Here is a 27274-nt window from a genome sequence, read left to right on the forward strand (position 1 = left end):
ATCATCAATCCTGTGAAAATCTTCTTTGTCCTCATTGGTGATATTTTGGCTGCGTGAGCCACACGAAGACATGCAGTACTTACCATGCAGAACGGTCAGGAAACTGATCCCAGCACTGTTCCTCTCTCATCGACTGCAACGTCAGCCACATCATGTCGTTGTTGTGCATCACAGCAAAACCTTTGACTCTGCAGCTTTTCCCCTGATCGTGCACTGTGTCTATTAATAGCAGTGAATGTAGGGCTGGGTGTCATCCAGACGTGTTTTGTTACAGATTGCAGATGTTTAAAAAATAATAATAATAATAATAATAATTTGAACAGCGACAACCACTACATTCCAATTGCAGCGCAGAACTTTTATTTTCCCGCTTTTACCGGCGATTCAAATCCACGTTTCCTCTAAATCAGCTTTGTCGTCTTCCTCCATCCTGGGCACGAACGTTGCGTTGATTCTGAACCACCAGATGGTGCGCTTGTCTGGCACGACGCTAATTTTTCACATAACGCGACAACAGTTTGCACTTTTATCTTTTAGTTCTCGCCTCTGTGATGTGGAAGTCGAGCGGCAGCGACTTTGGATGTTGTCACGCGTACGTACGACAAAAGTGCAGAATGCAGCGTCAGCACGGTGCCCGGCCCTGACTGAAAGAAGACGCAGACATTTGTGTTCAGTAAAAACCTTTACTGGCAGATTAGAGTTGCAAATATTATACGCTACCATAGTGTAGCGGGTAGGACTACGACACTGGAAAGTCTCGCAAAGGCGGGAAGAAAAACCGTCCAAAATGGACCACGACCCCCAACCCCCCCGAGCCTCATCTAACAGCAAGAAGCTACAAAACCAAACCAAAGAAAAGTTGTTCCACCAGCATCAGGTGTGTTTGTGTGTGTGTGTGTGTGTGACATTCGTGACTGCTCACATTCGTATGTACACAAAGCAAAGTCGCCGCCGTGGTAAAGCTGCAAATGAAAAGACTAAGAAGCTGCAAGGCCTCCCCTTCTACACACGCTGCATTCACCATGAAGCTGTGAGTTCATTTCATTTTTTTTTAAATTTTATTTATTTATTTTTGGTATTTACACAATAGTGAGGAGGCACTTGATTGTGCCTGTGTGAGCCTACAGGAGAGGTGTCAGGTTATTAAAGGAACAATTCACGCAAAGGAAAAGCTTCAAAATCTGGCCAACTTTTCTTTCTTGGTCTAAGGAACATTTCTGGAGGGGAAAAAAAAAAAAGAGTTGCAGAATGTAAGCTCCTCCTCCTCCTCCTCAGCCTGAAAGAAACGTACAGCAGATAGCAGAAAGTGATGTGGAAAAGTGTTGTTTTCCTTCTGCTGGACCTTCGCTGAAGCTGTTGGGCTAAAAACAATCAAAATAAAATGAGAAATTAAGGCAACACCCGTACAGTCACACAGACTGGAGTTGGTTTCAAATCAGTTTGGAGTCACAGCTGCATGTTTTGCCATCCAGGGGTTTCCTTTTGCTCCTTTTATTGCATATAAACAAGTTGCCATCCAAATAAGTTGTAAAAAAAAAAATAATAAAATCCCAGAAATGTCAAAGAAACTATTTTTTTGTGTGCAAACTATTCCTTAAAAAAAAAAAAAAAAAAAAAAATGCACGTGTTTTGCTAAGAAGCATTGCTTAAAGCATGGCGAGCAGCAAAGTTTCAGAATATGGCTTCGCAACCAACAATTTCTCTTCCTTTTTCTTGTTGAAGAAAACGATGAGCCGGCGCAGCCGCAGCAACCTGACGGCTGTGATGAGCAATGAAGGCCATTTCCACAGTGGAGTCCATCAGTGCATCACTTCAGATCTTGAGATATATGTATGTATATGTATATATATACACACACACACACACACACACACGTGTGGCTGAGCCAATGAGAGGAGGAGGTGCTGCAGTTGTCTGGTCACAGGACTGAGCCGCTGTAGGGGTGAGGGGGCGGGGGAGGGGGAGGGGCCACTCGCTGCGCAGCAATGAGAGGAGGGGGAGGGGCCGGGGGGGGGTCTGATTGACAGCTTCACATCTCACCGCCACTCACAAGGTGAGTGAGAGGAGAGAAACAGAAAGGCCGGTGTGACATGAGGAAGAGTGACGGATGGATGCAGCAGCTCAACTTCACAGTACGCCGACTCTCTCTTCCTGGGCGCGTGTGGAGAAATTATTCAACCTTTAATTTGAAAGGGTTTGCAAGTATGAAGAAAACATGGAGGCAGAAATGAAAGACTTTGATTGAGTTTTTAAAATAGTAAAAATCTGCGTGATGACCTGCGTGTGTGTGTGTGTACAGTGATGAGTGATTGGAAGGACACACATGCAATGGGTTGATTGACTGGAGAGACGAGGCAACAACCAGCAGCTCGCACAATGAACCGTGTTCAGGAAAATATTCAACATCATCGACGATCCCAGAAAACTGAGGGGGGGGGGGGGCCTTGAAATGAAAGAACTTAAATGGAAAAGAAGGCGGTTTTAAAATTTTAATATATATTGTGGATAATGTATACTCAGACAGGACAATGCGTCTTCCAATTTTTTTTTTTTTTTTTTTTTTAAAGAATTAGATGGACAAAAAAGGAAAAAAGAAAGAAAAGAAAACTAGCAGAAACAAAAAAAAAGAGGAAAAAAACAAAAACAAAAAATGAACATCAACAACAACAACAACAAACACGGTGATGTCTCTTGATGGAGCTCAGAAGAGCTGTGAAAAAAAAAAGAGAAAAGAAAAATCTCCTCCAGCAACGTGGAACAGAAACACTCGACATGAAGAAAAGGGTTTGGGGCCTCCAGAAAGATGACTGGAACTCATTCTCTCTCTCTCTCTCTCTCTCTCTCTCTCTCTCTCTCGCTCTCTCTCTCGTTCTCTCTCTCGCTCTCTCTCTCTTTTTTAAATACAGCAACGATCAAAGGCTTAATTTTAATATTTTTTTTTTTAGAAATAGTTTTTTTTCCGTTTTTTTTTTTAAAATTACAATAATATTACAAAAAAAAAAGAAACAAATAAAGGGGAAAATGATTAAAACGTTGGCACCCTAATTCTTTTGCTGGGGGAGGGAGGGGTTGGGTGGGTGGGTGGGGGAGGGGGGGTGAGGACAAGTGAGTGAGTGAGTGCGTGGGTGGGTGAATGCTTGGATGGATGGATGGATGAATGTGCTCCTCTAATAACGTGTGGATGGGGAACCATGTGATCCAGCATCTTCTCATCTCCTCCTCCGTCTCTCTGCAAAGCTTTGGAGGATGCTTGTTTGACTCAGCAGCTGCTCAGTGGACCAGCTGACCACTACAGTGGTCCTGGTGTAGTAGTGCCAGTCTGGTGTGGTCCACTACAGTAGTAGCACTACTACTAATACTAGTAGTAGTAGTAGTAGTAGTAGCAGTAGCCCCCCCCCCCCCCCCCCCAAGCCAGCCAGCACACCAGAAACCAGCAGCTGTTGGTTCCCTTTCACAACAACAAAAAAAGGCCATGGAGCAGCCAGCGCCGGCACAACAGCGCCCCCTTCCTGTCAATGATATTCCAGCAGTAGGTCAAAGCAAAGACAATGGAGACGTCCATAAAGAGAGGGCTCACACACAGCTGCAATCTGGTATTGGATGAGTTGCACGGGCTGCACTGGAGACCGCCTACCACTACTACCAGTACTGCCAGTACTACTACTACCACTACCAGTACTACTACACAAAGCAGTAAGGAAGTTCTGACTGAGGCCAAATCAGGTGTGCAGCAGCAGCAGTGTGCAATCAGGTGCTGCCCCACCCTTTAATCCCCCCCCCCACCAATAAATACCCCCCCCCCCCCAATCCAAACTATGTCCAATTGATCCACTCATTCAAATGTTTGAATGGAAAGCTCAGCAGTGACTGACTGACTGACTGTTGGCCAGCAGTAGAGGTGAGCCAGTGTTGATGAGCCAGTGTTGCTTCCATGTGCAGGAAGCAACCAGCAGAAGATTCAAAGTTTCCCTCCAGCAGCGACTCAACCAGTTCATCATCTCAGAACAGAGAAATGTTTTAAAAATGACCAAAAACCAGCATTTATACCGCAAAAAGAATTAAAAAAAAACAAACAAACAAACTCAAAAGCAAAGAGAAATAGCAAGAGTCACTGAGGGTTTTCCATTAAAAAGGCACCTGGGCTGCAGGAGGATGGGAGGAGGAGGAGGAGGAGAGGCCGGCGGCACAAACAATGTTTCCAATCCAACGTTTCCGTCAAATGAGCAACAAATCAAAGCAACACAACGTGCGTTGCCGTTGTTTCCTTGCACCATGATGGTGGTGGTGATGATGATGATGATGATGATGGAGGCTCCCTCATTTCATACCTACACACACAGCGGTGTGAGGGGGACGGGTGGGTGGGGGAGGGGTTCAAACTAAGACGGTGCGTTCAGGGACCTGTTTTACTTCAAGGAGATTCAACTGAATGAGCCGCAGCCTCCACCCAGTTCACAAAGACACAACTGCCTGTGGTGGTACTGGATAGTACAATACAGCCGTGCAGTGCAGTGCACCCCCCCCCCCACCTCCCCTCATTGTGTGCGCGACTGGAGCAACAATTTGATTTGTAACAGCGAGTTCCAAAGAGCACTTTGTTTGTAGAGAGTCAGAGAGTCAGAGAGTCAGGGAGTCAGAGAGTCAGGGAGTCAGAGAGTCAGAGAGTCAGAGAGTCAGGGAGTCAGAGAGTCAGGGAGTCAGAGAGTCAGAGAGTCAGGGAGTCAGAGAGTCAGGGAGTCAGGGAGTCAGGGAGTCAGGGAGTCAGAGAGTCAGGGAGAGTGGAGCAGATGCAGTGTATGGCTTCACATTGAAAACTAACAACTGCAACCGACATTAAAACTGCCCCCCCCCTCCCCCCAACCAAACCCTCCCCCCGGTGTACTTCTTTCCCCGAAACCTTATCAAGTACGTGCGTGTGTGTTTTGTGGTGTGTGTGTGTGTGTGTGTGTGTGTGTGTGCAGTACACATACAGCTGGTAAAGAGGTGGTACTTTGCTGGCATAACCTGGTTTGTTGTGTTTTTCCTCCCAAAGAGTCAAAGGCTGTGATGGAGGGGGGAGGGAGGGGGAGGGAGGTACCCAGTGTAGAGCAGCGGGGGGGGCGGGGGGGGGGGGGTCGGTCCTGCAGGAGAGCCTTGCAGCTAGCGGCTAGCACCCTGAGAGGACAGAGAGAGAGAGAGAGACGAAGCTGCCCAGTGTGTTCACACCACACACACACCTGCAGAGTTCAGTCAGTCAGCTGTGTGTGTGTGTGTGTGTGTGTGTGTGTGTGTGTTGTGGTGCATGTTTGAAGACCAAATTTTAACCGTGTGCGTGTGTGTGGTTTCTTTTGTGCAAGTTTTTTTTGTCTTTTTTCCTTTCCTTTTTTTTTATGTGGTGCTGCTAGAATCCCCCCCCCTCCTAGCAGGCTATGGGGGAGGGGGGTGTTGGTGGGGGTTGGTGTGTGTGTGTGTGTGTCTGTGTGTGTGTGTGTGTGTGTGTGTGTGTGTGTGTGGGGGGGGGGGGGGTTAAGAGTGTGACTGAGGAAAGGTGAGTGTGGTGCGAGGAGGGGGGGAGGGGGGGAGGAGGAGGAGAGGTGTGCTGCCTGCTGCTGCTGCTGCTGGGCTCAACAGTCTGGCGGCTCATTCTCTGATGCTGGCTGAGTAGGAGAACTGGGGGAAGTGGGTGCGCTGGTCCGAGTCCTCCGGGTCCAGACTGTCGTCTGGGGGCGGGGCAGGTCCGGGGGGGAGGGGGAGGGGAGAGAACACACACACACCAAAGATTACCCTCTGAACCACTTTTTACGTGTGTGTGTGTGTGTGTGTGTGTGTCAGCATGATGTGGAGCACAGGTGTCAAACTCTATATATACACACATATCTATCTATATATATCTATATCTATATCTATATATAGAGATATAGATATAGATATATCTTTATATATAGATATAGATCTATATATATATATAGATCTATATCTCTCTATATATAGATATATCTATATCTATATCTCTAGATATAGATAGATAGATATATATATGCAAGAAACAATCAAGAGCAGCTGTGTAAAGACAGTGTATAGAGTGGTGGGATTGTTATTATTAGCGCGAGAAACAGAAAGAAGGCAGAGTGCTCCACCTAGTGGTGTGTTGACTTACATTTGTCAGGGGGAGTTATTGTGATGGTTTGTGCTGTGAACTCATCATCGAAGTAACGCGTGTCTGTCTCTGACGTCACCTGGGGCTTGAAGGGAGGAACCAGCTGAGCAGAGGAAAGCACAGGGACCTTGTGTTAGACACCAAACCTCCTCTGTTCCACCTCATCCCCCCCCGGCTGCAGCAGCAGCAGCAGCAGCAGCAACACAGTCGTACCTTTTTCTCAATCACGTCCTGCCAGTTGATTGAGATGAAGAACTTGTGACTCATCACATCTTTGGCATCGTCGGGACCGCCTCCCAGCCTGCACAACACAACAAGAGGTCAGGAAAGACACACAGGAATAATCCAATCAAAGTCAGAGGACACACTCTCTCAACCAGCTGGTGCTCAACTGCTGGTCGGAGTCCCGGGAACATCATCGTTCTTCCTCATGATGAAGTCACCACTGAAATCTATTCCACAAAAATGCTCTATACTCTGGAAATATTTTATTTTGGTTTTATTTTTCTTTATTTGTAATTCATATCATTTCCATCTGAAATGAAAAGATTGAATTAAATTGATGCTATTGAATTGAAATGCGTGTTCTGCAAAAGCAATAAAGAAATGTGCAACATTTTCTATGCAAGTATGCATATATTTATTTTAAAATCACCTTTTTAAAAAAAATAAAAATAAAAATAAAAATTGAAACTGGCCAGGATGCCATGGCCCAATCAAAACAAGCTCTGCGACCCAAAAGTGGGTTGAGCCGACTGCGTGGAACAGGTGTTTGTGTGCCGGTCTAATGATGCGATTGGCTGGGACCACTTCCAGTGAAAGCCCCTCCTCTCTCTTCCTGCTAACGTCCACGCCGTGTGTGGTGGAGGCCTGCAGGCGGCGCTCAATGAGCTCAGATTCCCAGAAGCAGCAGCGGCAGCAGCAGCGCCAATCAATCCATTAGGAGGCCTCTTGAGGGGCCGTTATCTTCACACCAAACCTCATTGACAGCAAAGGAACCAGCAGCTTCCTGCTTCACAGCCCCATCACTTCCAAAAGGCCTCCAGCAGACTGCACCAGAGGACAGAGGATTACACTCAGGCCGAGTGGCCTTTAGAGCAGGTGTGGGCAAACTACGGCCCGGGGGCCGTGTGCGGCCCCTTAAGCTTTTTGACCGGGCCCAAAAGCCCAACTTGAAGAAATTATGGTCAGTCATCAAACAGCTGCATCTCCTCCAGGTTTCCACAGTCATTTCAATCAAGAGTTAAACACCCTGGTGGTTCTGGGTGGTTCTGGAAGGTTCTGGTTGGTTCTAGGAGGTTCTAATTTGATATTTATTTCACTGACAATCAATGAGGCAGGATTTCTGGATTTTCAAATGGAACTTTCGTTCAACGGCAGTCAAAATAAAGTGAAGTGAAATGAAATGACATCAACCCGAGCAGTGGACCCAGTCCCGGTGGGAACTGGCGGCTGCGTTGCGTTCACTGACCTCTGCTTGGGGTCCTTCTTGAGCAGGCCGGCCAGCAGGGCCTTGGCCTCAGGTGCCAGGTTCTTGGGGAAGCGGATCTCCTCCATGAGGATCAGCTCAAAGAGGCGCTCGTGGTCCTGGTTGTAGAAGGGCAGGCGGCCGCACATCATCTCGTACATGACCACGCCCAGCCCCCACCAGTCCACCGCTCGGCCGTAGTCGTTGTCCTCCAGCACCTGGCGCAGTGGAAGCCAATGAGACGAGACCACAGCCACCACAGACACCAGCAGGTGGGGAGGAGGCCTCCTGAGGTGCAACAACGTGACAACGCCCGCTTCATCTGCACTACGCTGCTGTACTGGGGCCGGCCCAGGCTCCGCTGGTGGAGCGGCTCGCCAGTTGATGATGGAAGGGTTGGCGGTTCCAATCCCGGCTCCAACTGTCTACACCCAATGGGGCTGGCAGTGCCACCTATTGGTGTGTGAGTGATGTGTGAACTGTAAAGTGCTTTGGGGGATAGAACTGGGCTATAGGAGTGCAGTCCCTCTGGTTGGTGGTCTTTCTCCACCCTCTGCTGGTCATTGCTGTCCTCACACCGCGGCGCTCACTGCCAGCTTCCACTGAACTGAGCCACCTTGTCAATGTGTGTGTGTGTGTGTGTGTGTGTGTGTGTGTGTGTGTGGTAGACACAGAACTAATGAACTCATCCGTCAATAATAAATGGCTGGTCACGACAAGTGCGAGCGACCCACCTCAGGAGCCAGGTACTCTGGGGTTCCACAGAATGTCTTCATGGTGGCTCCGTCGGTGATTCCCTCTTTACACAGACCAAAGTCTGTGATCTTAATGTGTCCGTCCTTGTCCAGCATCAGGTTCTCCAGCTGGGGGGGGGAACCAGACAGCAAGAGAAAGACAATCAGTGCCCATCAAACCCCACTTCCCTGATGAGACCTCCTGAAAGCCTGGATTGGTTGGTTGGTTGGTTGAGTGTCAAACATCCTGAATGGTGCCCAGCCGTCATGGGCTCACTGGACACTAATCAATACATTTTTCAATCATATTCCCATAATTACATTCAGTGTGTGTGTGTGTGTGTGTGTGTGTGGACCGTCATGGCTTTCTGCCTGCATGAAATGCTGTCAGGTTATTCTAGGCCTCCTGCATGTGAAGGACATCAGCATTGCTACTGAGGACACTGACGGTGATCCACACACTGTTATTGTCCATGTGGAAGAATAAGGAGGATGAAGAGGGAACTTCATCAGAGGCAATGATGAGGGCTCTCTTTGAACACTGTCCACTGTCCTTTACACCGTCACTGCACATCATCCATGCTTCCTGCTTCAAAAGATGCCACTCGGCTGCTGATGAAATGCTTTGACTGGACCGTGAAGCTACACTGAGCACCAACGTAAAGCTTTGTGGGGAAAAAACACGACGTCACCAAAGTGTGAAAAGGTGCCACGCGGTGTGAGAGTGTGAGAGAGTGAGAGAGTGAGGTGGACGGGTCACCTTTAAGTCCCGGTAGACGACGTTGCGAGAGTGCAGGTACTCCAGTGCTGAAACGATCTCCGCTCCGTAGAACCGGGCTCTGTCTTCTGTGAACACTCGGTCCCGTGATAAGTGAAAGAAAAGCTGCAAAACACAAACACACGCTTCACTTCCACAACTCATTTCATGAGAATTCAATTGAATGAGAGGCGCAGGGAAAGATTGACAGCAACATCCATTCACTGAACTGGTCTCTATATGACAATGTAGACTTCCTGCTGGGGCTTTTCAATGACACAATGTCATAGTTGACTTTGAACTGTCTCTTATTGAGTGTTGCTCTGTTTTTGGACCTTTGCCTGGATGACATTTGTTGAAATGACTCGCGACCTTTCTGTGTGGACTTTGCATGGAGAACATGGAGAACATGGCTTCTCTCCACGTTCTCCCACACTCCAAAAACATACATGTGAGGTGAATTGGAAGCTCTAGACTGAAGATGGATGGATGGATGGATGGATGGATGGAATGATGGATGGATGGACGGATGGATATATGGATGAGTGGATGGATGGATGGATGGATGGATGGATGGATGGATGGATGGATGAGTGGATGGATGGATGAGTGGATGGATGGATGGATGGAATGATGGATGGATGGACGGATAGATATATGGATGAGTGGATGGATGGATGAGTGGATGGATGGATGGATGAGTGGGTGGATGGATGAGTGGGTGGATGGATGAGTGGGTGGATGGATGGATGGCTGGCTGGATGGATATATGGATGGATGAATGGATATATGGATATATGGATGGATAGATGGATGATAGATGGATGGATGGATGGATGGCTGGCTGGATGAATCTCCAGTGATAAATAGCACACTGGCTCAGTCAACAAACATACAAACATGTGAAACAGGCCTTTAAAGTCCTGGCCAGGCAAAAAGATGGACAGAGTTTATGAGACTGACAAAGACGTCGAGGTGTAACTTGATATAATTATGGGATGGATGGACCGCTCGAGTTGAATTCTTTCAAATGAATGGGAGAGGGGTGGAGGTGGGGGGTGGGGGGTGACAGGGTGCGCTCGCAGTACCGATGAACAACACAAAGGAGAGAGCAGAGTGGAGAGAGGGAGAGGACTTACCTCACCACCGTTTGCATACTCCATCACAAAGCATAGTCGGTCGTGTGTTTGAAATGCATATTTTAGTGTCTGCGGAAGAAACGAAGGAGACAGAGTGTCAAGAAGAGAGCGAGAGATTTGATTGGCTGTGAAGACCGGGCGTCCCGTCAGTCACACGCTGCTCACCGTAAGGAAGGGATGCCGCGTGTTCTGAAGGACTCTGCTCTCTGTCACCGTGTGCGCCACCTCGTCCTGGTGGAGAGAACACACACACACACTGATCAGAATCAAGTGACACACACACACACACTTCACACCAACCATAAAACACTACTTTCTCTTCACTTTCATCTCCAACTAAAAATGATGCATAGATTGAACATTTTTCACTTCGGCAATAAGTTGAAAAAACTGTGTTTCATGTCAGCAGCCTGTAGTTGAAACAATAGTAAACTGATTAGAACCCCCCCCCTCCCCTCCCAGCAAACCAGTGAGATCTTTCCAAGGCAGCGTTAAAGAGTGCAGCAGGAGCAGCCGAGTCGCTCTGCCGTTGCTGTGACAACCACAAGCGTGATAGTGTGGCCGGAGGAGGAAGTACAGGTGGGAAGTAAAACACCTTGCAACCACGTAATATTTACCTGGAGCTGAGCGTAGTGACTGCAGTGTTCCAGTGACCCAACTATTGATTGATTGATTGATAGATTAGACTTCAGAAAACCTAGAGAGCCTTTTCCCCATTGGTTCCCTGGGACAGGGACTGAACGCCCGTCGACTGAGAGTTGCTGACGTTTCTCCTTTCAGTAATTAAAAAAATACTCTGACAAATATATAGACATATATTGTACGTGTGTCTTCTGCGGTCTCCATCATTTGCTTTACCCCATTTCTGATATCACATTTCTCTAATACACAAAATCTCAGCTGGAGACCACCGAGCAGTTTCCCGCTTGCCCTCCAGGATGCTTAGCAGAAGGTCCACGATGGGCCTTGGTTCTCCAAACGACCGTCACCAGTTGGGTTCTCTTGCTGATGATGCAGAGGAGCTCTGAAGACGCTGCTGGATGTGATTTAGCGTTTCCTTAATCAAAGCTGACCCGACCGCCCAGTTAGGCGACAAATGATGACCGTGGTCCACCGAGGTGACAACACCCAACAGGTAACTTCTGCTTTGCTGGGAGAGTCTGTGGCGTTCGAGACGCAGCAGCCGGAGGCTCTCTCCGCCGCCGAGCTTTCAGGAAGTCGCCGGCTTCCTAAAACCCTGCCGGGTCGACGCGCCACCCACGCAGCAACACCTGCGGTACTAACTTTAGCAATGATGACTTCCTTGCGAAGGATCTTCATGGCGTAGTACATTCCCGTGGCCTTCTCCTTCACCAGGATGACTTTCCCAAAGGTTCCTTTGCCCAGCAGCTTCAGATAGTCAAAATCACTCATGGTCTGCAAGGGGGAGTGGAGAGAGATGCCAGTCACACATGGTGGCGCTGCTGTCAGGATCAAATAGAAACACGCTGCTCTACTTCACTTAAGAACGGATGAAAAATGAGCTTAAAATGTACAATGAAGATCTGCAAAAGAAGATTTTGAAGTAGCGACGACGACGACCACCGTTTCAAAATCCTATTGACTTCCTCAATGTATCCCAGGGCTGCTGCTGCCCTTTCATTTCATTTTAAATGAGCCGATTCTGCTTTCAATCAAGATGATTGATTGGCTTTTATTGGAGCTAAGATGTGTTTCGTATGCACCTGTTTTTGTCCTACTGACCGACTTGAACGCTGCGCTGCTGGCACCATTGAGCTTCGTCTCCATCGTGTGCAAGCGATGGTCAACAAAAACCCTTTCCTTTATACACATTCACTCTACTTATCCTGTTAACACTGACAACTATACTGAATCACGTCCAGACCCATTTTAGAAAAAAACAAAAACCATTGCCAAAAAAAAGAATGAATTATGAAGGACAAAATACATTAAAAAAATAATTAAAAAAAAGAAGAACACGGTGGAGCTGATGGTGGGAGGTCCGGACAACTTGCAGCGTCCATGATGGGCGGGTGGGCGGGCGCGGCGGGAGGATACATGCAAACATACACTGACCACTTTGGAGCGCGACTTGGACACGGCGATCTCCATCTCCTCGGCGCCGCTGTTGTCGCTGGGGGAGCCAAACTTGATCTCCATGGGCTCCTCGTCCTGCTGCTGACTCTTCAGGCTGTTGGCCACGGCCTGGATCGATCGCATCCACTCTTTCCTGAGCACGCACACACACACACACACACACACACAGATACAGGCCTTGAAATGTACTTAGCGACGTGTGCATTGTGCTCTCGACCTCCGCGAACGACGTCTGAATTGAATTCAAGCGTAAGAAGCAATAACTTCTTGTTTAGTCGCTGCACTCTTTGCTTCCGTGCTAAAAATATATCGCTGTAGTGGGGGGGGCGTGGGCGGTGAACCAGAAGTCCACCGTCTAAATCGAGAAGGCAGGCGATAATCTTGGGTGCTGCTGAGCTTCAAGGTGCTCGGCAGACCCTTTGGTCCGGAGGCTGAGTGAATCAGGTTCGCCTGGCGGTCTTTCAATCTGTTGACGCACGCTTGATGAAATGTCTGCGAAAACGTCGTGGCAACACGTAAAGATAAAGGCACACAGAAAAACTCCTTTCACTCCCTTGGACAGCAGGTTTGTGGGCGTGGCTCTCTTTGAAAACCCCTTCATTTGACGTAGAAACACGGTGACCGCTAGTTTTGCCTTCATTGTCTACAAGTTAGAAACGAGCTTTGTTGAGTTTTTTTTTTGCAAAGACGCCGCTGCCAACGTCGGTGGACTGACGGTTGAAAGGGAATTCATCGGGTTTCTCTTCTTTGCATCGACTGGAGAGTTTTCCCTGCGGTGCGTTCAGGTACCATCACTTATCTCCACGCTGGCCCTTATTTATGGAAAACACCGCACGGCGAGAAAGACGGGTGAGCACCCAGACTGCTGGTGGTGCTGGTGGTGTTTATGGTAGGACTGAGTGTGCACATTGTGTGGCAGCGTTTGAAATGGGTATGAACCCGACCGTACTGTACAACTCTACCAATCCTCTGCCATCTTGCTCAGAGCATTGGCAGCGTGAGCTTCCGTGCTCACCGTGTTGTTGTCAGTGACTCAGTACAGTCTGGCCCGGTTCTGGCAGCAAACATCAAAGACTCGGTAACAGACGCGTCGGCCGTGGAAAGCTCCACTTCCAAGTTAAAAAGTTCAGCTGTAGAATTTAAATACATACACACACATATCTGTGTGTGTACATACATATGAATATATACATATATATTATTATTAACTCCATCCGTCCATGCCGTCCATGCTATCCAACTCTTGAGGCTGCAACTCTTTGCTTTCCCTCTGGCGGTTGCTTCACTCTCAAGACAGACAGACAGACAGACAGACAGACAGACAGACAGGATGGATAGGATACATACAGCAGATCTGCATTGGCTGTATCTGTAACTTATATTATTGTTTATAATGATTATTATATTTACTGCGCTATTGCTCTATTATTACTATTATTAATGCTAATACTATTTTACTGATGTTACTATTACTGTTGATAGTATTATTACATACTAAATGGTATATTATATACTTTGCATTCCATTGGTTGCAACTAATTATATTATATTATACTGCATAACACTTATCTGTACTTGCCGCTTCTTAATATTTATTTTTCATTTATATTTCACTTGGCACTTTTTTTAAACTCTTTTTTTTGACACTTTCTTGATTCTTGGTGATGCACAATGACGTCCAGTTCTGCCACACCGACATTTCACTGCCATGTAACGTCACAAATAAAATCTCTGAATCTTCAACTGCGCAGGTGTTTGGCGACGCTTGCGATGTTTTTTTTTTGCGCGTACAATAGGAAGCCATTGAGAAAAAGGCCCCCACCTCTCCTCATTGCTGTCTACGTGGAAGGTGCGCTCAATGACGGAGGTCCACTGCAGGCAGCGGATGACAAACGTGTTGGGCCGGGGTCGCTCTGTCTTCATCAGCTGACATTCTGCAGGGGGGGGGGTCACCAGACAGGAACAACTGTGTCAGTGTCTCATCCTGGCCCTTACTGAAGTGTATGTGTGTGTGTGTGTGTGTGGGGGGTGGGGGGGGGGACTGACCTGCCACTGAGAAGTTGTTGAGTGGTGGGAGGCTGTGGTCGCTGGACACCTCAGGCTTCTCTTTGTAACCGATGAAAGAGCCGTCGCTCTTTAGGATGAAGTAGCGGGGACGCCATGTCTTGATGTATTCACCTGGAGAGAGGAGGAGGTACAAGTCTTTCTGAGTGGGGGGTGGTGGGTGGGGTGGGTCAGCTGACTGACTCTGCATTTGATTCTGCAGTTAGTCCTTAAAATGCACTCATACGCGTCACAATATTATCATCGTGGGGGGGGGGGGGGGGGGACGTTTCTGGTTAATGGGGTGGGGGGGTGGGGGTAGAAGAAGTCTTTGATTCTCCAAAATATCACGTGTGACCCGGTCTTCCCTCCCCTCCCCAAAATGCAAACTGAAATGATGGACAGCAAACACGCCCCCTTACCTCTCTTGTGAAGCCATCCCTCTCTCACAACAGTGACTTCATTCATGCTGGGGCAGAACACTCTCTGGACTGGGAGGGGGGTGCAGACAAGCTGGTGGAAACTGTGCAAACTGCTCCTATTGGTCAGGTGCCCGACGGTGGCTCAGTTTAAAGAAAGGACCATGTACTGTAATGCCTGGGGGGGGGGGGAGAGAGAAATGCTGTCAACACACATGCAGATATAAAGATGGACTCATCGTCATCGCCATCACCATCAGAAGAAGAAGGGGGTGCACACGACCACCCTGGCTGAGCACCATGATGCAGTCAGGACATAGGAGGGCAAGCAGACACATTGCAACATTAATCATTCACGGAGCTGAAATGTTAAACATTGGCCGGGCCCGGTTGTATACGTGTGAAAATGTTGCCGTTTTCTCTCTGCGTGGGTTCCTCGCAGTCAACACGGAAACTTTGGGGTTTTTTTTTTGGGGGGGGGGGATGGTTTAGAGAGGACAGAAAAACTAAGTGGTCAGTAAAGTGGCAGTTACTCCGGCCTGCAGAGACGCTGCAATGTGCCTCGTTTGAACATTTTATGCACTCGCTAATGGAGTAATAATGATGTCGAGACATGAGAAGAGTAAGGAGATTGTTTTTTTTTTTGTTAGTAACGGCTCTGCTTCACGCGCTAAAGAAAGAGTACCATTTAAAAATAATAAATAAAAAAATACGACGGCCAAGCTGTTGAAAACTTGAAACTTCAAGAAAAACCTCAAATGACTGAGCAACCGACTCTGCGTCTCAACTCGCATCATAACGACGGCTTCCTTTTGATAACACGAGTAGTGTTAGTTAGTAGTGACGTGCAGGGGTTACCTGGGGCAAACAACACCAGGCCTGGGCTGAGAGGAAGTGGAAGCATCGGCAGGAAGGAAGAGGTTAATACTTAAAAGTGAAACTGATTTGAACACAAAGTCGGCTTTCTGCGAACGCACTGAAAATGGAAGCACCTGAAGTTTACAGGTTACGAGATGTAAGAGGGACTGAAACACCTGCGTGTGTGTGTGTGGAAGACCGGTGTTTTGTTAAGACCACCGGACTTGTGGGAGTCATCAATATGGGAAGACACAGGTGAGATACATCAAGTTGCGCTCACACACACACACACACACACACACACACACACACACACACACACACACACACACACACACACACACACACACACACACGCACACACACACACACACACACACACACACCACTGCTTCTGACAGACAGCATGACTGTGAGAGCAATCATCAGTGTGACACTATTAAGTGTATCATCAGACAAAGTGGGAGTGCGGTGATGTCCAATGCGATGGGCTCTCGCGGCTCGCGCTGCTGCATGTTTGTAGAGAGGCCTTGGTGATCCAGGGTCAGCGCTGAATCAACAGCTTATGTTGGCTAATAGGTTTACCAGAATTTCACGGTGTTTCAGTGAAAGTGGCCAGGTTGAATATTACAGTGCGTGCAGTCTCTCGGTGGACATTTGATCTTTAAAAAAAAGAAAAAAAATTGTTTCCTTGATTAAAAACACAACAGATAAAACTTGCAAAAAAAAAATTAAAAATGAAGAAGTGCTCAAGCAAGCCGCTGTGTGTTCAGTGTGCTACTACTTGCTAGGCGGAGTCAGTAAAGAAAAGTTATTTGGGATTTTTTTTTTTTTTTTAAATATATATATAAATGAATTATTTATAATAATGATCTAACAATTATTTTTGACCTGTGTTCTTGCGTTTGTGCTGTAAGTCATTTGTGTTCCTGGCTACAGTGTATGACTGTGCTTGTGTTGCTGTTGTTGTTGTTGTATTTATTGCTGTAACATTGTTTATGCTGCGCTCTCGGCCAGGTCGCTCTTGAAAAAGAGATTTTCATCTCAATGAGTCTGTTACCTGGTTAAGTAAAGGGTACTGATTGAATGATTGACTGATAAATAAGACAAACGGTGCACTTTTACTATTCTCACACTGCGTTTATCAAAGTGCACAGATACTCGGTAAGCCATTTGATGAGATGCACGACTCAAAATTGCATTTATTAAAACATTTTTTTTTTTTAAATAATAATAACACCTAAGACCCCCTCCTAAACATCCAATTGCTTGACATAACGAACGACTTACATAATTGTGTTGAGACTAAGGTCTGAAAAATGACAAAGTGTACCCAAGTCAACCGCAAGCGGAGCAACGTAAACAACCATCGCGTTGCGATTCTCACGGTCGATTCGACGACTTCAGCCGAAACGAGCGATACCTGAGAGAGAGAGACGAGGAGGTCACAAAAACAACAGAAAGAGCCACTTTCACAAGTTGCTTCGGCCGCAGGCCGTTAACGTAACGTCCCATATCGTAACAACCACCCCCCTCACACACACACACACACACACACACACACGGTAAACAAGTTGCTACACCGCTTCGTCAACTTTGTCTTTTTTTCCCCTTTCTTTTTCTTGGTTGTTGTGGTTGCGTTGTTGTTGCTCGTGAGTTGTTGCAGCACAGTAGCAGTTAGCTCCTCACACAGCCAGCCACCCAGGACACGGAGGACCATGACCGCATTACGACCAAACAAGGCACATCGCCAAAATAGCTCTTTCGAAGCTAGTTAGCTGCTAGCGGCTAACTAGCCGCTAACGGCTAAGCTACCAGCGCTAGTTCCGAGCGCATCAAGCCCCGGCTTTTCTTACCCAGAGTTGGTCTCGGTAGTCCACCGGCAGTCGGTCGTCGACGAAGTTGTGCTGGTGGTGGTGGAGGAAGAGGTGGTGGTGGTAGAGTTCCAACCGAGCAGCAGCTCGCAGCAGATGTGACTTTTGAAGCCCGTAGTGCGTATTGAACTCTGTCAATGATCACACCAGCTTGGTTTTTCTCCGCTTCGCTCAGCTTGTTTTCTTCTCGCAAAACAACAGCGAGCGGTGGCGTCGGCTCGGCGTGCTTGGGGCTTCTTGTTGCTCCTCCTGCAGTAGCTCGCCCGAAAAACGCCAGCTAAAGGGGGGTGAAAAGAGAAAAAAAAGTCCACCGCGCTCCGACTCGGATGGGAGAGGTACTCTTTGAGAAATCCAAGGCAGACGATTCCCGACAATCCGCAGGGGATACAATCGCCTCTTTCTGGGGGCTTTTTTCTGCGTGGTGAATCGCCTGCTCAGCGTGGAAAGCCACCGTCTCAGCCAGACAGTACACAGCAGCAGCAGCAGCCTCGCAGACCGACACAAAAGGAAGTGACGTACGAGATCAGAGAGGGTCCACTGCTCCCCAGCACTGAGGAAATGGATTCTTCTGAAAGCGGCTTAAAATTAAAATTAAAATAAAAATAAAAATAAAAATAAAAATAAAAATAAAATCTTCTTACCATACCCGTTTAGCAGCCAGGCCAGGGGTGGGGGAAACCTTTTGACTGGTGGGGCCACAATAGGTTGTAAAATGTGCCAGAGTGGAGCTGGAGCAGCAGCAGATGGATGGAATGTTCTGGTGATCCACCTCATAGGAGGAAAATATACATATATAGTTTGTATTTCCATAGTTTGCCCATACCTGAGCTAGAACCATACCAGAACCACTTAGAATCAAGCAGAATCACCCCAGAACCACCTTGAACCATCCCTGAACCGCCACAGAACTACCCCAGAACCACTTAGAACCATCCCAGAACCACTTAGAATCAACCAGAACCACCATGAACCATCCCTGAACCGCCACAGAACTACCCCAGAACAACTTAGAACCATCCCAGAACCACTTAAAACCAACCAAAATCACCCCAGAACTGAACCTTGACCACCCAGATCAGGGTCAACTTTATGACTGGTGGGGCCACAGTGGGTTGTGCAGTGTGCCAGAGGGGGAGTAGTGGAGCAGCAGCAGATGGATGGAGTGTTTTGGTGAGCCACCTCATAGGAGGAAACAATATGTCCTGGGATATTATGGAGAAAACATGTTGCTGGAATGTCAATGGAAAATGAAGCAAAGCAAGGTCGCAACAAAACCTCTCTTTACTCCAGTTTGTTGAAGTGACTCTTAAGACACTGAACATTAAGTGAATGAAATACAGCTTTTTTTCTAGCGATGTTATTCTTCAGGATATCATCATCATCATCATCATCACCATCATCACCATCATCATGATCATCGCTGTGGCAGAAAACGTGAGAACGCAGGGAAACTGAAACATTCGTGAGCTTTATTGACATAGTTTCAAGTTCGGCGGGCCGGATTAGAGAGCTGAATGGGCCACACGTGGCCCCCCGGCCGCAGTTTGCTCACGCCTCATCCTGTCATGTTAATTACGTCCTGTTTCTTTGTGTAAGCGTTTGAACAAAATCACTCTAGAACTCCAACTGTCTTTGACCCAAGACAGCTTTTGATTGTTTTTACTAAAACACAGGTACTAGCCAGAACATTAGAATACCCTGAACAGGTTGTTGTATTTCTGCAGTTCAACTGAAAAGGTGAATGTGACATATTATATAAAGGAATAATATGCAAATCAATGTATTTCAAGTTTTTATTTCTTTGCATTTTGCTGATCAGGTCTTGCAGCTTATTTTATAATAATTTTCTGAGTTTGTGGCTTTGTGGTTTTAATAAGATGAAAATGTTAATGAGCAAAGTTACAACAAGGAACTGCTTGAGATGTCAATTAAAATGTGTTGCTTTCATCTTTGATGTTAAATTGCCAAAATAAAACAACCTTTTCTGGATATTCTCATTGTTCGGGCAGTACCTGTGCATAGTTGTGTTACCTGTCAAAAGAACAGGAAGCCTGTTTCAAAACAAACACACGCAAAGCTGACAGTCTTACAAAAAGTAGCACATTTATTATTACGTCATTACACTTTAAAAGAGCTGCACTCTAAGTTTTTCTCTGGTGCTTGCGCTGCAGGTATCGAGCGCGAGCGTCGCTGATGCTGCTCTCGGTGTTCCTCTTCTTCAGCTTCTCCACCGCCTCCTCTGTGGAAACCTCTGCGGAGGAGGGAGGAGAGCACAAGGTGTGTGTTGACTTAGGGGTAATTTAACAACGCGCTGGACAAACGTTTACATTTCCCATTTGCAAAAAAAAAAAAAGTCATCGAGGGAGTTCTCCAAAACACCTTGTTGTCTTTTGGCCGCTTCCCTTTTCTCCCATTTGATGATCTCATCCTCGGTCACTTCTTCTTTTGCCACGCTGCTCAACTCGTAGACGTCCACCTGGTGGAGTTTTGGCAGCAGGTCTTTGACCCAGTCGTAGCGGATTGGACACAGGGTCCTCACGAAGACGCGTGAGGTGGCCAGGACGTCGTGGAAGATGACCCAGTTCAGCTCCGCCTCTTTGTCGTACAGCTTCCGAGGAGGCAGAGAGAGCCGTGATCGGACCGGACCGGACACAACGCTTTATTTCAATTTGGTGATTGCAACTCAGCCCGTGGCTTTATTACCGAGGATGATGGGTGAATGTGAACCATGGAGCCGTTGCCATCCATCGTGCAAAACACCCTCCCGACGGACCTGGAAGAGGGAGCGACGTTCCTCAGGAGTTCACATTGGTCTTACGGTGACTGGAGAGGTGAAGCGGTGGTGATACCTTCTGGCAACGTTGGTGAAGTATCCTGCGCAAAGGCAGCGCCGGAACAGCTCACTGCTGTCACCATCAAACCTCTCTACTGGAAAATCTTTCTTCTGATGAAAGAAAGAAAACAAAAAACAACAACAATGAGGCTTGAAGGGGGGGTTGGGGGGCAGCAGGTCACGTGATTCATCATGGCAGATTCTGCTGAAAGTTGCTGTACCTGTTGAAGCCGCAAGAGGATCTCTCTCAGTTGAGTCTCGACGCTAAAGGCGGACTTCAGCGCCCTCCAGTGGATCCAATTGTCTTTGCACCACGACGAGGGCCTGTCGCTGCAGAGACGGCAAGCAAGCAAAGGACTCACAGCCAATATACCGGTGATGATGAAGACCGAGTGGATGTGCACTCGGTGTTATTTACATACGCTTGCTTGTATGACTTCATTTATGACTTTTGCACTCTTGTGTGTGAACTTTGATATGATGCATGTATGCAGTGTAATGCAGTGACTGATGTGCCTGTGGCCATTGGGGTTCTTTTGTCTTCACAATCAGAAATACTTTATTCATCCCGAGGGAAATGCTTTCAGTAACAGGGCTCCAGTCAACTGAGTAACGTACATAAAATATAGACGCAAGCAAGAACTAAAATAAAAATAATAAAAACAATAGAAAATTAAATAACCGGCTATTTTTACTACGTGCAAAGCTGACAGTTCCGACTTGAAGGACGCCCTTTAAATGGGTGAAGTGGCCAAGACAAATTTCCCACGTGTGGGGAAATGACAATGTATCCTGATCCTTGACACACTGCAAACATCTGAGTCACTTTTTAACTTGACGCCGCTGGGATAAGAAACCCATGTGTGATTCTGAGCCTGGAACATTAACCCACAGTTTAAAGTCCTGAGTACATGCTGGTAGGATGACACACACACACACACACACACACACACACACACACACACACACACACACACACACACACACACACACACACACACACACACACACACACAAGCTCTTTACCTGGATTTACAGCACTGGAAAACAGTCAACAGAGTTGCAAAGTCATTCATGCTTCCACTTGTTGCTGCCAGGGCTTTGTGCTTCTGATCCGCTTCTTTCTGCTTCTCGGGTTTACCTACGGCAAGAGCACAGACCCAACAACCATACTCACACACACAAGTCTTGCTTTGAACTCAAAACGTGCCACATTTAATGCTCGATAAGCGGAACATGTTGCGGATCAACTCTCTGTATTTACTTTGAATTCCCTGGAGAGGATATTATTTCTCAAGCGCGTGTTTATTTGAGTGTGCAGTGAACCTGGTCTGATGAAGATGTTCTCCACAGACAGCATGGCAGCCAGGGGGAGCAGCAGCTCCTGGCAGCCCAGGGCAGCGGCTTTGAGCAAAGCCCTGGTGAGGCCTGGCTGCAGGGGGAACTCAACCATCAGCTGGCCCAGCTGCGTCACGCTGCCTCTCCTGCAAGCCAAACACACAACCAGGAAACACGACCGCGTCAAAACGCTGGCATACAGAGGAAATGCTGCTAGGTGCACTGCTCCACTGGCGGCTGGACGGGCTCTTTCCACTGGGTCGCCGCTTTGTGCCGTTTCCTCTTTTTTTCTTATCTTTTTTTTATTTAACAAGGGAATATAATTGATATCCACGCCTTCTCTGCTTCTGCATCTGCGGCTGTTGCTCAAGTTAAATTCACTCATCCCACTCACTCAGTTTAAATCCTTCATCACTACTTTCCTGTCTTCCAATTGCACACGTTTTCTCGTTACTGTATTTTTAAGAAGAAGAAGAAGAAGAAGAAGAAGACCTTTGTTGATCCCACGATGGGGAAATTTGCATAATTACAGCAACAACAGAAAAGACAAAAGAAATTGGCTACGGTGCAAAAGGTCAAGAATTATATGAACTGAAGATAGAGACAAAAATAAAATAAAATATTTAAAAATATGATATCATTTTACTGTATTTTAATGTGCTGATATGTATTTTAATTTTTGTATTGCTTTGTACTCTCGTCTGCACAGTCCATGAGGCTTGCCTCAGTGTATCAATGACACTAAAGGAAGGTAACAAACAAACAAACAAACAAATGTATTGACTGGAATGATAGAAAGTGGATTAGCCTTTTGAATGGTGTGGACTACATTTGAGTGCTGTGGCATAAATGTGGGTTCTCTAGGACTTGGTGGTGTGGGCCCTGAGACGACACACCTGTCTATGGCGTCAAACTGGTAGAGCTGCTTCAGTGCCTCCAGGAGGAAGCGCTCCTCTGGGCAGTCCAGATAGGGGAACCTTGGACAGAAACAAGCGGGTCACTACGAAAGCAAAGGGGAGAAACGGAAAGAGTGGCGGCCAAAGGCGGAGCATCGCCGGCCTCACCGGATGACGTCGTGGACTCCCAGGCACTTGAGCGTGAGAACCACAGAGGTCAAACTCGTCCGCTGGATTTCTGGAACCGTGAAGTCCGGCATGCTGCGCTCCCAGAACTCCTGCTTGTATATTCGGAAGCACTTTCCAGCGGAGGTTCTTCCAGCTCGGCCCGCCCTTTGCTGAGCCTCGCTTCTAATCACAGAGGAACCACCACCACCATTCAGTCGCAGTCTCTATCTGAGAGTCTTTTCAAAATAAAAGAAAAACAAAAGCAAAAACGTTCTCACTTTGAAATGGGGACCACCTCCAAGATGTCCATGCCCACCCTGGAGTTGTGGTTGAGCTGCTTGACAAAGCCACTGTCTATGATGTACCTTCAGGGGACAGAGGCAGTGAGTGGCAGCTGGAGTCAGACACTGTGTGATAGACGACCTCCCTCACCTGATGCCGTCGATGGTCAGAGACGTTGCTGCGATGTTGGTGGCCACCACGCACTTCCTGATTCCTTTGGGCGGAGGCTGAAAGATCTGTTTCTGCTGATCTGTGGGCACAGACACTGGCTTCTGATTTGCAGTAAAAAAAAACAACAACTTTTTTTTAAATCATTTTGTATCCAATTTGAAAATTTGACAAGTCGACCTCACTGCTATGAGACAATTCCTTAAGATAAAATAATATAGAAAGAAATTAAGGAAGCAAAATGAATAAAAAGGAGTGAAATATATATATATATTTATATATGTAGACTTATAAAATCTCTCCAGTGTTCTTACAGTTGAATTCCTGCACTATACTTTAAAACTGGTGTTGTCTTTTGTTTAGATTTGTCTTTGGTTGTTTTCTTTTGTTGTTTTCTGTTTTCTGTCCTCTAGTTGTGTAAACTTAATTTAGTTCATAGGTTTGTATATTTATTTGAGTTTAGGGGTACATACAAGTTTATACTTCCTCCGACCCCTCTTCGGACATGAATAACTTTATTTTCATGTATATTCCACTGGCGTTTTTAACTTTTCTTTTGCATGTTTTGGTTTTGTATCCCTTTTATTTTCTCATTTTGCTTCATGTTCGAAATAAATCAATCAATCAAATCAAATCAAATCAAATCAAATCAAAAGAAGCAGAAAATCATAAAGGATTTAATTTTTCAAAAACTAACAGTGAATCATAACTTGTGTTGCTTAAACAGCGGTGGTGTTTACCAGTGGGCATTGACCCATAGAGGGGCAGAATGAGGAGGCCCTCCACCGTCTCATCCTGGACATCGTAGCGGTAGTCGATGGACTCGGCTTTGTCATACAGCTGGTCACAGGCGCGCTCAATCTCCACCTGACCTGTTGACAACGGACATTATCAACCCCGCGGACTCTGTTGCATTTAAACAATGGCGCGTTTTCAACGTCTTCTCCGTCCTTCCAACCAACCTGTGAGGAAGACCAGAATATCTCCAGCCATCTCGCTGGTGTGAACGTCCAGGGCCATTCTGACAACCTGACGCAGCGGAGACATTGAAAAGATTTTCACCTTGTTGTAAATCACACATAAATTAAAAAAAACCACAAAAAAACTGAAGAAGAGCGAAGCTGAGGGACGGGGACCTCTCTGACGTAAGCCGTGCTCTCGACGTCCTTGGGTCCCACGGCTGTGCCGAAGCAGCAGGTGACGGGAAAGGTCCTGCCCGGGATGGTGAAGACGGCACAGTCGCCAAGAAAGGCAGAGAGTTTGTCGCTTTCCAAGGTGGCAGACATGACCACCACTTTGAGAGGGACGCAGCGCCCCCTGGTGGCCTTGTCAGGGTCGGAGAAGAGCTTCTTCAAGAGGCCCAGCAGGATATCCTGCAACAAGTCCAGTGAAGACAACGCTAAAGGACTCGCTGGGGTGAACCAGCACCTGCAGCCAGTGTGCAAAACACTCATCAATAGTAGGGAGGTGTGTGTGTGTGTGTGTGTGTGTGTGTGTGCCAGAGATGGAGATGTTGGTTTAAAGAATAAAAATCTTCCAGTCAGCATTCATTCAGTACTAAGTAGGTGTTTTATAACCTGACAATATATCAGCCATGACAGTCTGCATAACAACACACACACACACACACACACACACACACACACACACACACACACACACACACACACACACACACACACACACACACAGGTTCCTCTTGGCAAAAAAAAAAAAAAAAAGTGAATAATATTTCAAATAATAATATTAGACAGGGGTGATCTATACTTAGTGACCATGAGTGACAATAATAGATACATTTTTTGTAGCAGGGGTCCGTCGCCCCCGGACCTGCCAGTGTTTACATTGTGTTGTTTGTTCAGACTGGATGGCAACTGTGGTGGCTCACTGTGTTGAGGCTGCGCTCGTGCACTTCATCCAGGATAACCACACTGTACTGGGACAGCACCGGATCAGCCAGGACCTCCCGCAGCAGACAGCCGTCAGTCATGTACTTCACCACGGTGTCCTGGCGGACAGACACACACGGGTTGGCATTGGAGGGGGGTTGTGGTTCAGCACGAAGAGAGAAAGAAAGAAGGAAGGAGCTTTCGTGTGAGCCTCTCTCACCTGTGACGTGCAGTCGTCAAAGCGCACCTGGTAGCCGACCTCCCTACCCAGAGTGCACTGCATTTCCTCGGCCACTCTCTGGGCCACTGTGATGGCAGCCACCCTGCGGGGCTGAGTGACGGCTATTTTCCCATCTCGGCAGAAACCTGCACACGAGTTGCGTGACGGCGGGAGTTAAGCGATGACAATGGTTCGAGCATTAAAAAGAAGTGGAACAGTCAGACACGTGGCCTGACCCCTGGTGGTGGGGGTCAGGCCATGTGGGGGTCCCTACTGGTTCCCAGTTCAACTGCTTTCCTCACCAAACAGCTGCAGACGATATGCACACATTTGCATCAAGCTCATTTATTAACTTATCAATCTAAAATATTTAGCAAACAATTTTTTTTCAATTTAAAATAAAATAACAGCTATATTTTATGATGCTTTGATGAAAACAGTCATCTGATTCCTGATTTAAACTACATTAAGATAAAATGTTGACTCTTCGTCACTTACGCCATTAACGTCATGGTCTGTGTGAAAGTGTGTTCATCACATCACTGTCAACAGAACAATTTGACACGATGAAGATATTTTTTATCCTTTACTTTTTGGAATCATTACAATTGCTCGACCTGTATTTACACCCACGGCCGCTTATGTAAACAGTGAGTTGATGGACAATCCAACACAACACTGCCACAACTATGACAAAGCCTGTGCCATGTTTCAAACACTGACGGTTCGCTAAGGGAACCAGTTGAATTGGAAACCACAAGGGACGTAACACCGGCGGCACGGCGACACGCTGCTGCTCACCAGCCTGATGGAGGTACTGGGGAAGCTGCGTGGTCTTCCCGCTGCCAGTCTCCCCGGTGACCAGGAGGAAAGTGCTGTCGCCGACAGCCTCCACCAGCTTGGCTTTGTGTTGATAGATCGGCAAGTGTTTGGACGCGCTGTCTTTTTTGTCCCGTCTTGTTGATTTGGACATTATTTAAAAAAAACAACAACAACAACAAAATAAAACAAAACAAAATTCTATGCGAGTTTACAAACAGATGCCGGTGTATGTTATGAAATAAGCACACAGCCGGTTAGCTGTTTTTGCTTTTTTGCGACACTTCTGATAACAAATCCCGTATTTCAAACGACACTCACGCACCCAGCTTCTTCCGGAAACGGAAGAATGCTGCGATTCTACTGGTCGAGCAGCTGACACGTGATCCATGTACCGGCGACCCATTGGAGTATTCTTCCCATGACGTCGTGTTTCTTCTCGCCAAGAACCCCGTCGTCAAGTTATTGATCGTCTGATTTCTTTGTCGTGGCGTGTGTTCATCTTTGAAGCTATACACGTTTGTAAGTCGTGGAATGTCGTGAAACTATAAATAAATAAAGAGCAGTTAAATTCGAAGCTGCTTCAGCCTTCCGTGACCTTGCGTAGCTCTGTGGCAGCTACTGTGAAGTTTACTGTTTTGGTTACAATCATCATGCGGGCGTCAGAGTCAGAGGAGGGACTTTTCAGCCAGCCTGGTGTAGCTAAACTAAGCCACATGATGGCGCACTCCTACACTTTCATCAAGCGCAGGCCGGTACAATCTGCTCAGAGGATCATATTCCAAATTATGTTTGCCTTCCTTCATCCCCCCCCCATTATTTCAGCTGAACTCTTCTCATAGATGAAAAGGTCCACTGTGTAATATTTAGAGATTTTGAAGAAGAAACAGCGACATCAAGTGGTTACATTTCAGATTGCAGCGTCTTTCACCCTCTCTCCCTCTCCTGAGCTTGCCAGTGAACTACAGTGGGCCTTTATACCAAACCTGGGTACCCCTGGTCCCCCTTCTTCGTCCTTGTTGGTTTATTTGAGGACGCCAGCGTTCACCGTAAATACCAAACGCTCTGCTGCCAGGCAGCTGGATTGTCCACACCGGGCTTCCTTAGAAATATGCTGGTGCAAGATGGCAGCTAAC

The 27274-nt window shown here is 47.0% G+C and overlaps 2 protein-coding genes and 3 long non-coding RNA genes across 6 annotated transcripts; 2 read left to right on the forward strand and 3 right to left on the reverse strand.

Annotated features, from left to right (window-relative positions):
- Positions 1 to 1061: 1061 nt before the first annotated feature.
- On the reverse strand, positions 1062 to 2929 carry LOC142881148 (uncharacterized). Its single transcript, XR_012925518.1, has 2 exons — positions 2074 to 2929; positions 1062 to 1926 (listed from the first exon to the last, which is right to left on the reverse strand). It is a non-coding gene; the product is annotated as an uncharacterized LOC142881148 (long non-coding RNA).
- Positions 2930 to 4377: 1448 nt separating this feature from the next.
- LOC142881145 (uncharacterized) lies at positions 4378 to 5125 on the forward strand. The gene is made up of 2 exons (XR_012925515.1): positions 4378 to 4624; positions 4785 to 5125. It is a non-coding gene; the product is annotated as an uncharacterized LOC142881145 (long non-coding RNA).
- On the reverse strand, positions 4910 to 18015 carry akt2 (v-akt murine thymoma viral oncogene homolog 2). Of its 2 annotated transcripts, none has more exons than XM_076015218.1 (14): positions 17508 to 18015; positions 14797 to 14971; positions 14378 to 14509; positions 14154 to 14265; positions 12305 to 12464; positions 11519 to 11650; positions 10400 to 10465; positions 10235 to 10303; positions 9099 to 9221; positions 8339 to 8467; positions 7608 to 7822; positions 6350 to 6437; positions 6137 to 6239; positions 4910 to 5699 (listed from the first exon to the last, which is right to left on the reverse strand). In XM_076015218.1, the coding sequence occupies exons 2-14, from the start codon at positions 14840 to 14842 to the stop codon at positions 5620 to 5622; spliced, it is 1455 nt and encodes a 484-aa protein (XP_075871333.1). In that variant the 5' UTR covers positions 14843 to 14971; positions 17508 to 18015; the 3' UTR covers positions 4910 to 5619. The 2 variants fall into 2 exon arrangements, with proteins under 2 accessions (XP_075871333.1, XP_075871334.1); XM_076015219.1 differs by having other exon boundaries at positions 12311 to 12464; positions 17508 to 18014.
- Positions 18016 to 19616: 1601 nt separating this feature from the next.
- On the reverse strand, positions 19617 to 26747 carry dhx40 (DEAH (Asp-Glu-Ala-His) box polypeptide 40). The gene is made up of 17 exons (XM_076015210.1): positions 26121 to 26747; positions 25320 to 25465; positions 25099 to 25218; positions 24347 to 24583; positions 24173 to 24239; positions 23951 to 24082; positions 23193 to 23292; positions 23039 to 23125; positions 22761 to 22943; positions 22593 to 22673; positions 21685 to 21842; positions 21385 to 21499; positions 20580 to 20688; positions 20375 to 20469; positions 20229 to 20298; positions 19905 to 20133; positions 19617 to 19776 (listed from the first exon to the last, which is right to left on the reverse strand). Exons 1-17 carry the CDS (start codon positions 26290 to 26292, stop codon positions 19667 to 19669), a joined length of 2211 nt encoding a protein of 736 aa, XP_075871325.1. The 5' UTR covers positions 26293 to 26747; the 3' UTR covers positions 19617 to 19666.
- LOC142881149 (uncharacterized) lies at positions 20701 to 21380 on the forward strand. The gene is made up of 2 exons (XR_012925519.1): positions 20701 to 20876; positions 21107 to 21380. It is a non-coding gene; the product is annotated as an uncharacterized LOC142881149 (long non-coding RNA).
- Positions 26748 to 27274: the final 527 nt, after the last annotated feature.

Source organism: Nelusetta ayraudi, unplaced genomic scaffold (assembly GCF_046127955.1).
Source record: "Nelusetta ayraudi isolate G7.1 ecotype Tasmania unplaced genomic scaffold, CSIRO-AGI_Nayr_v1 ptg000182l, whole genome shotgun sequence".
Classification (NCBI taxonomy): Eukaryota; Metazoa; Chordata; class Actinopteri; order Tetraodontiformes; family Monacanthidae; genus Nelusetta; species Nelusetta ayraudi.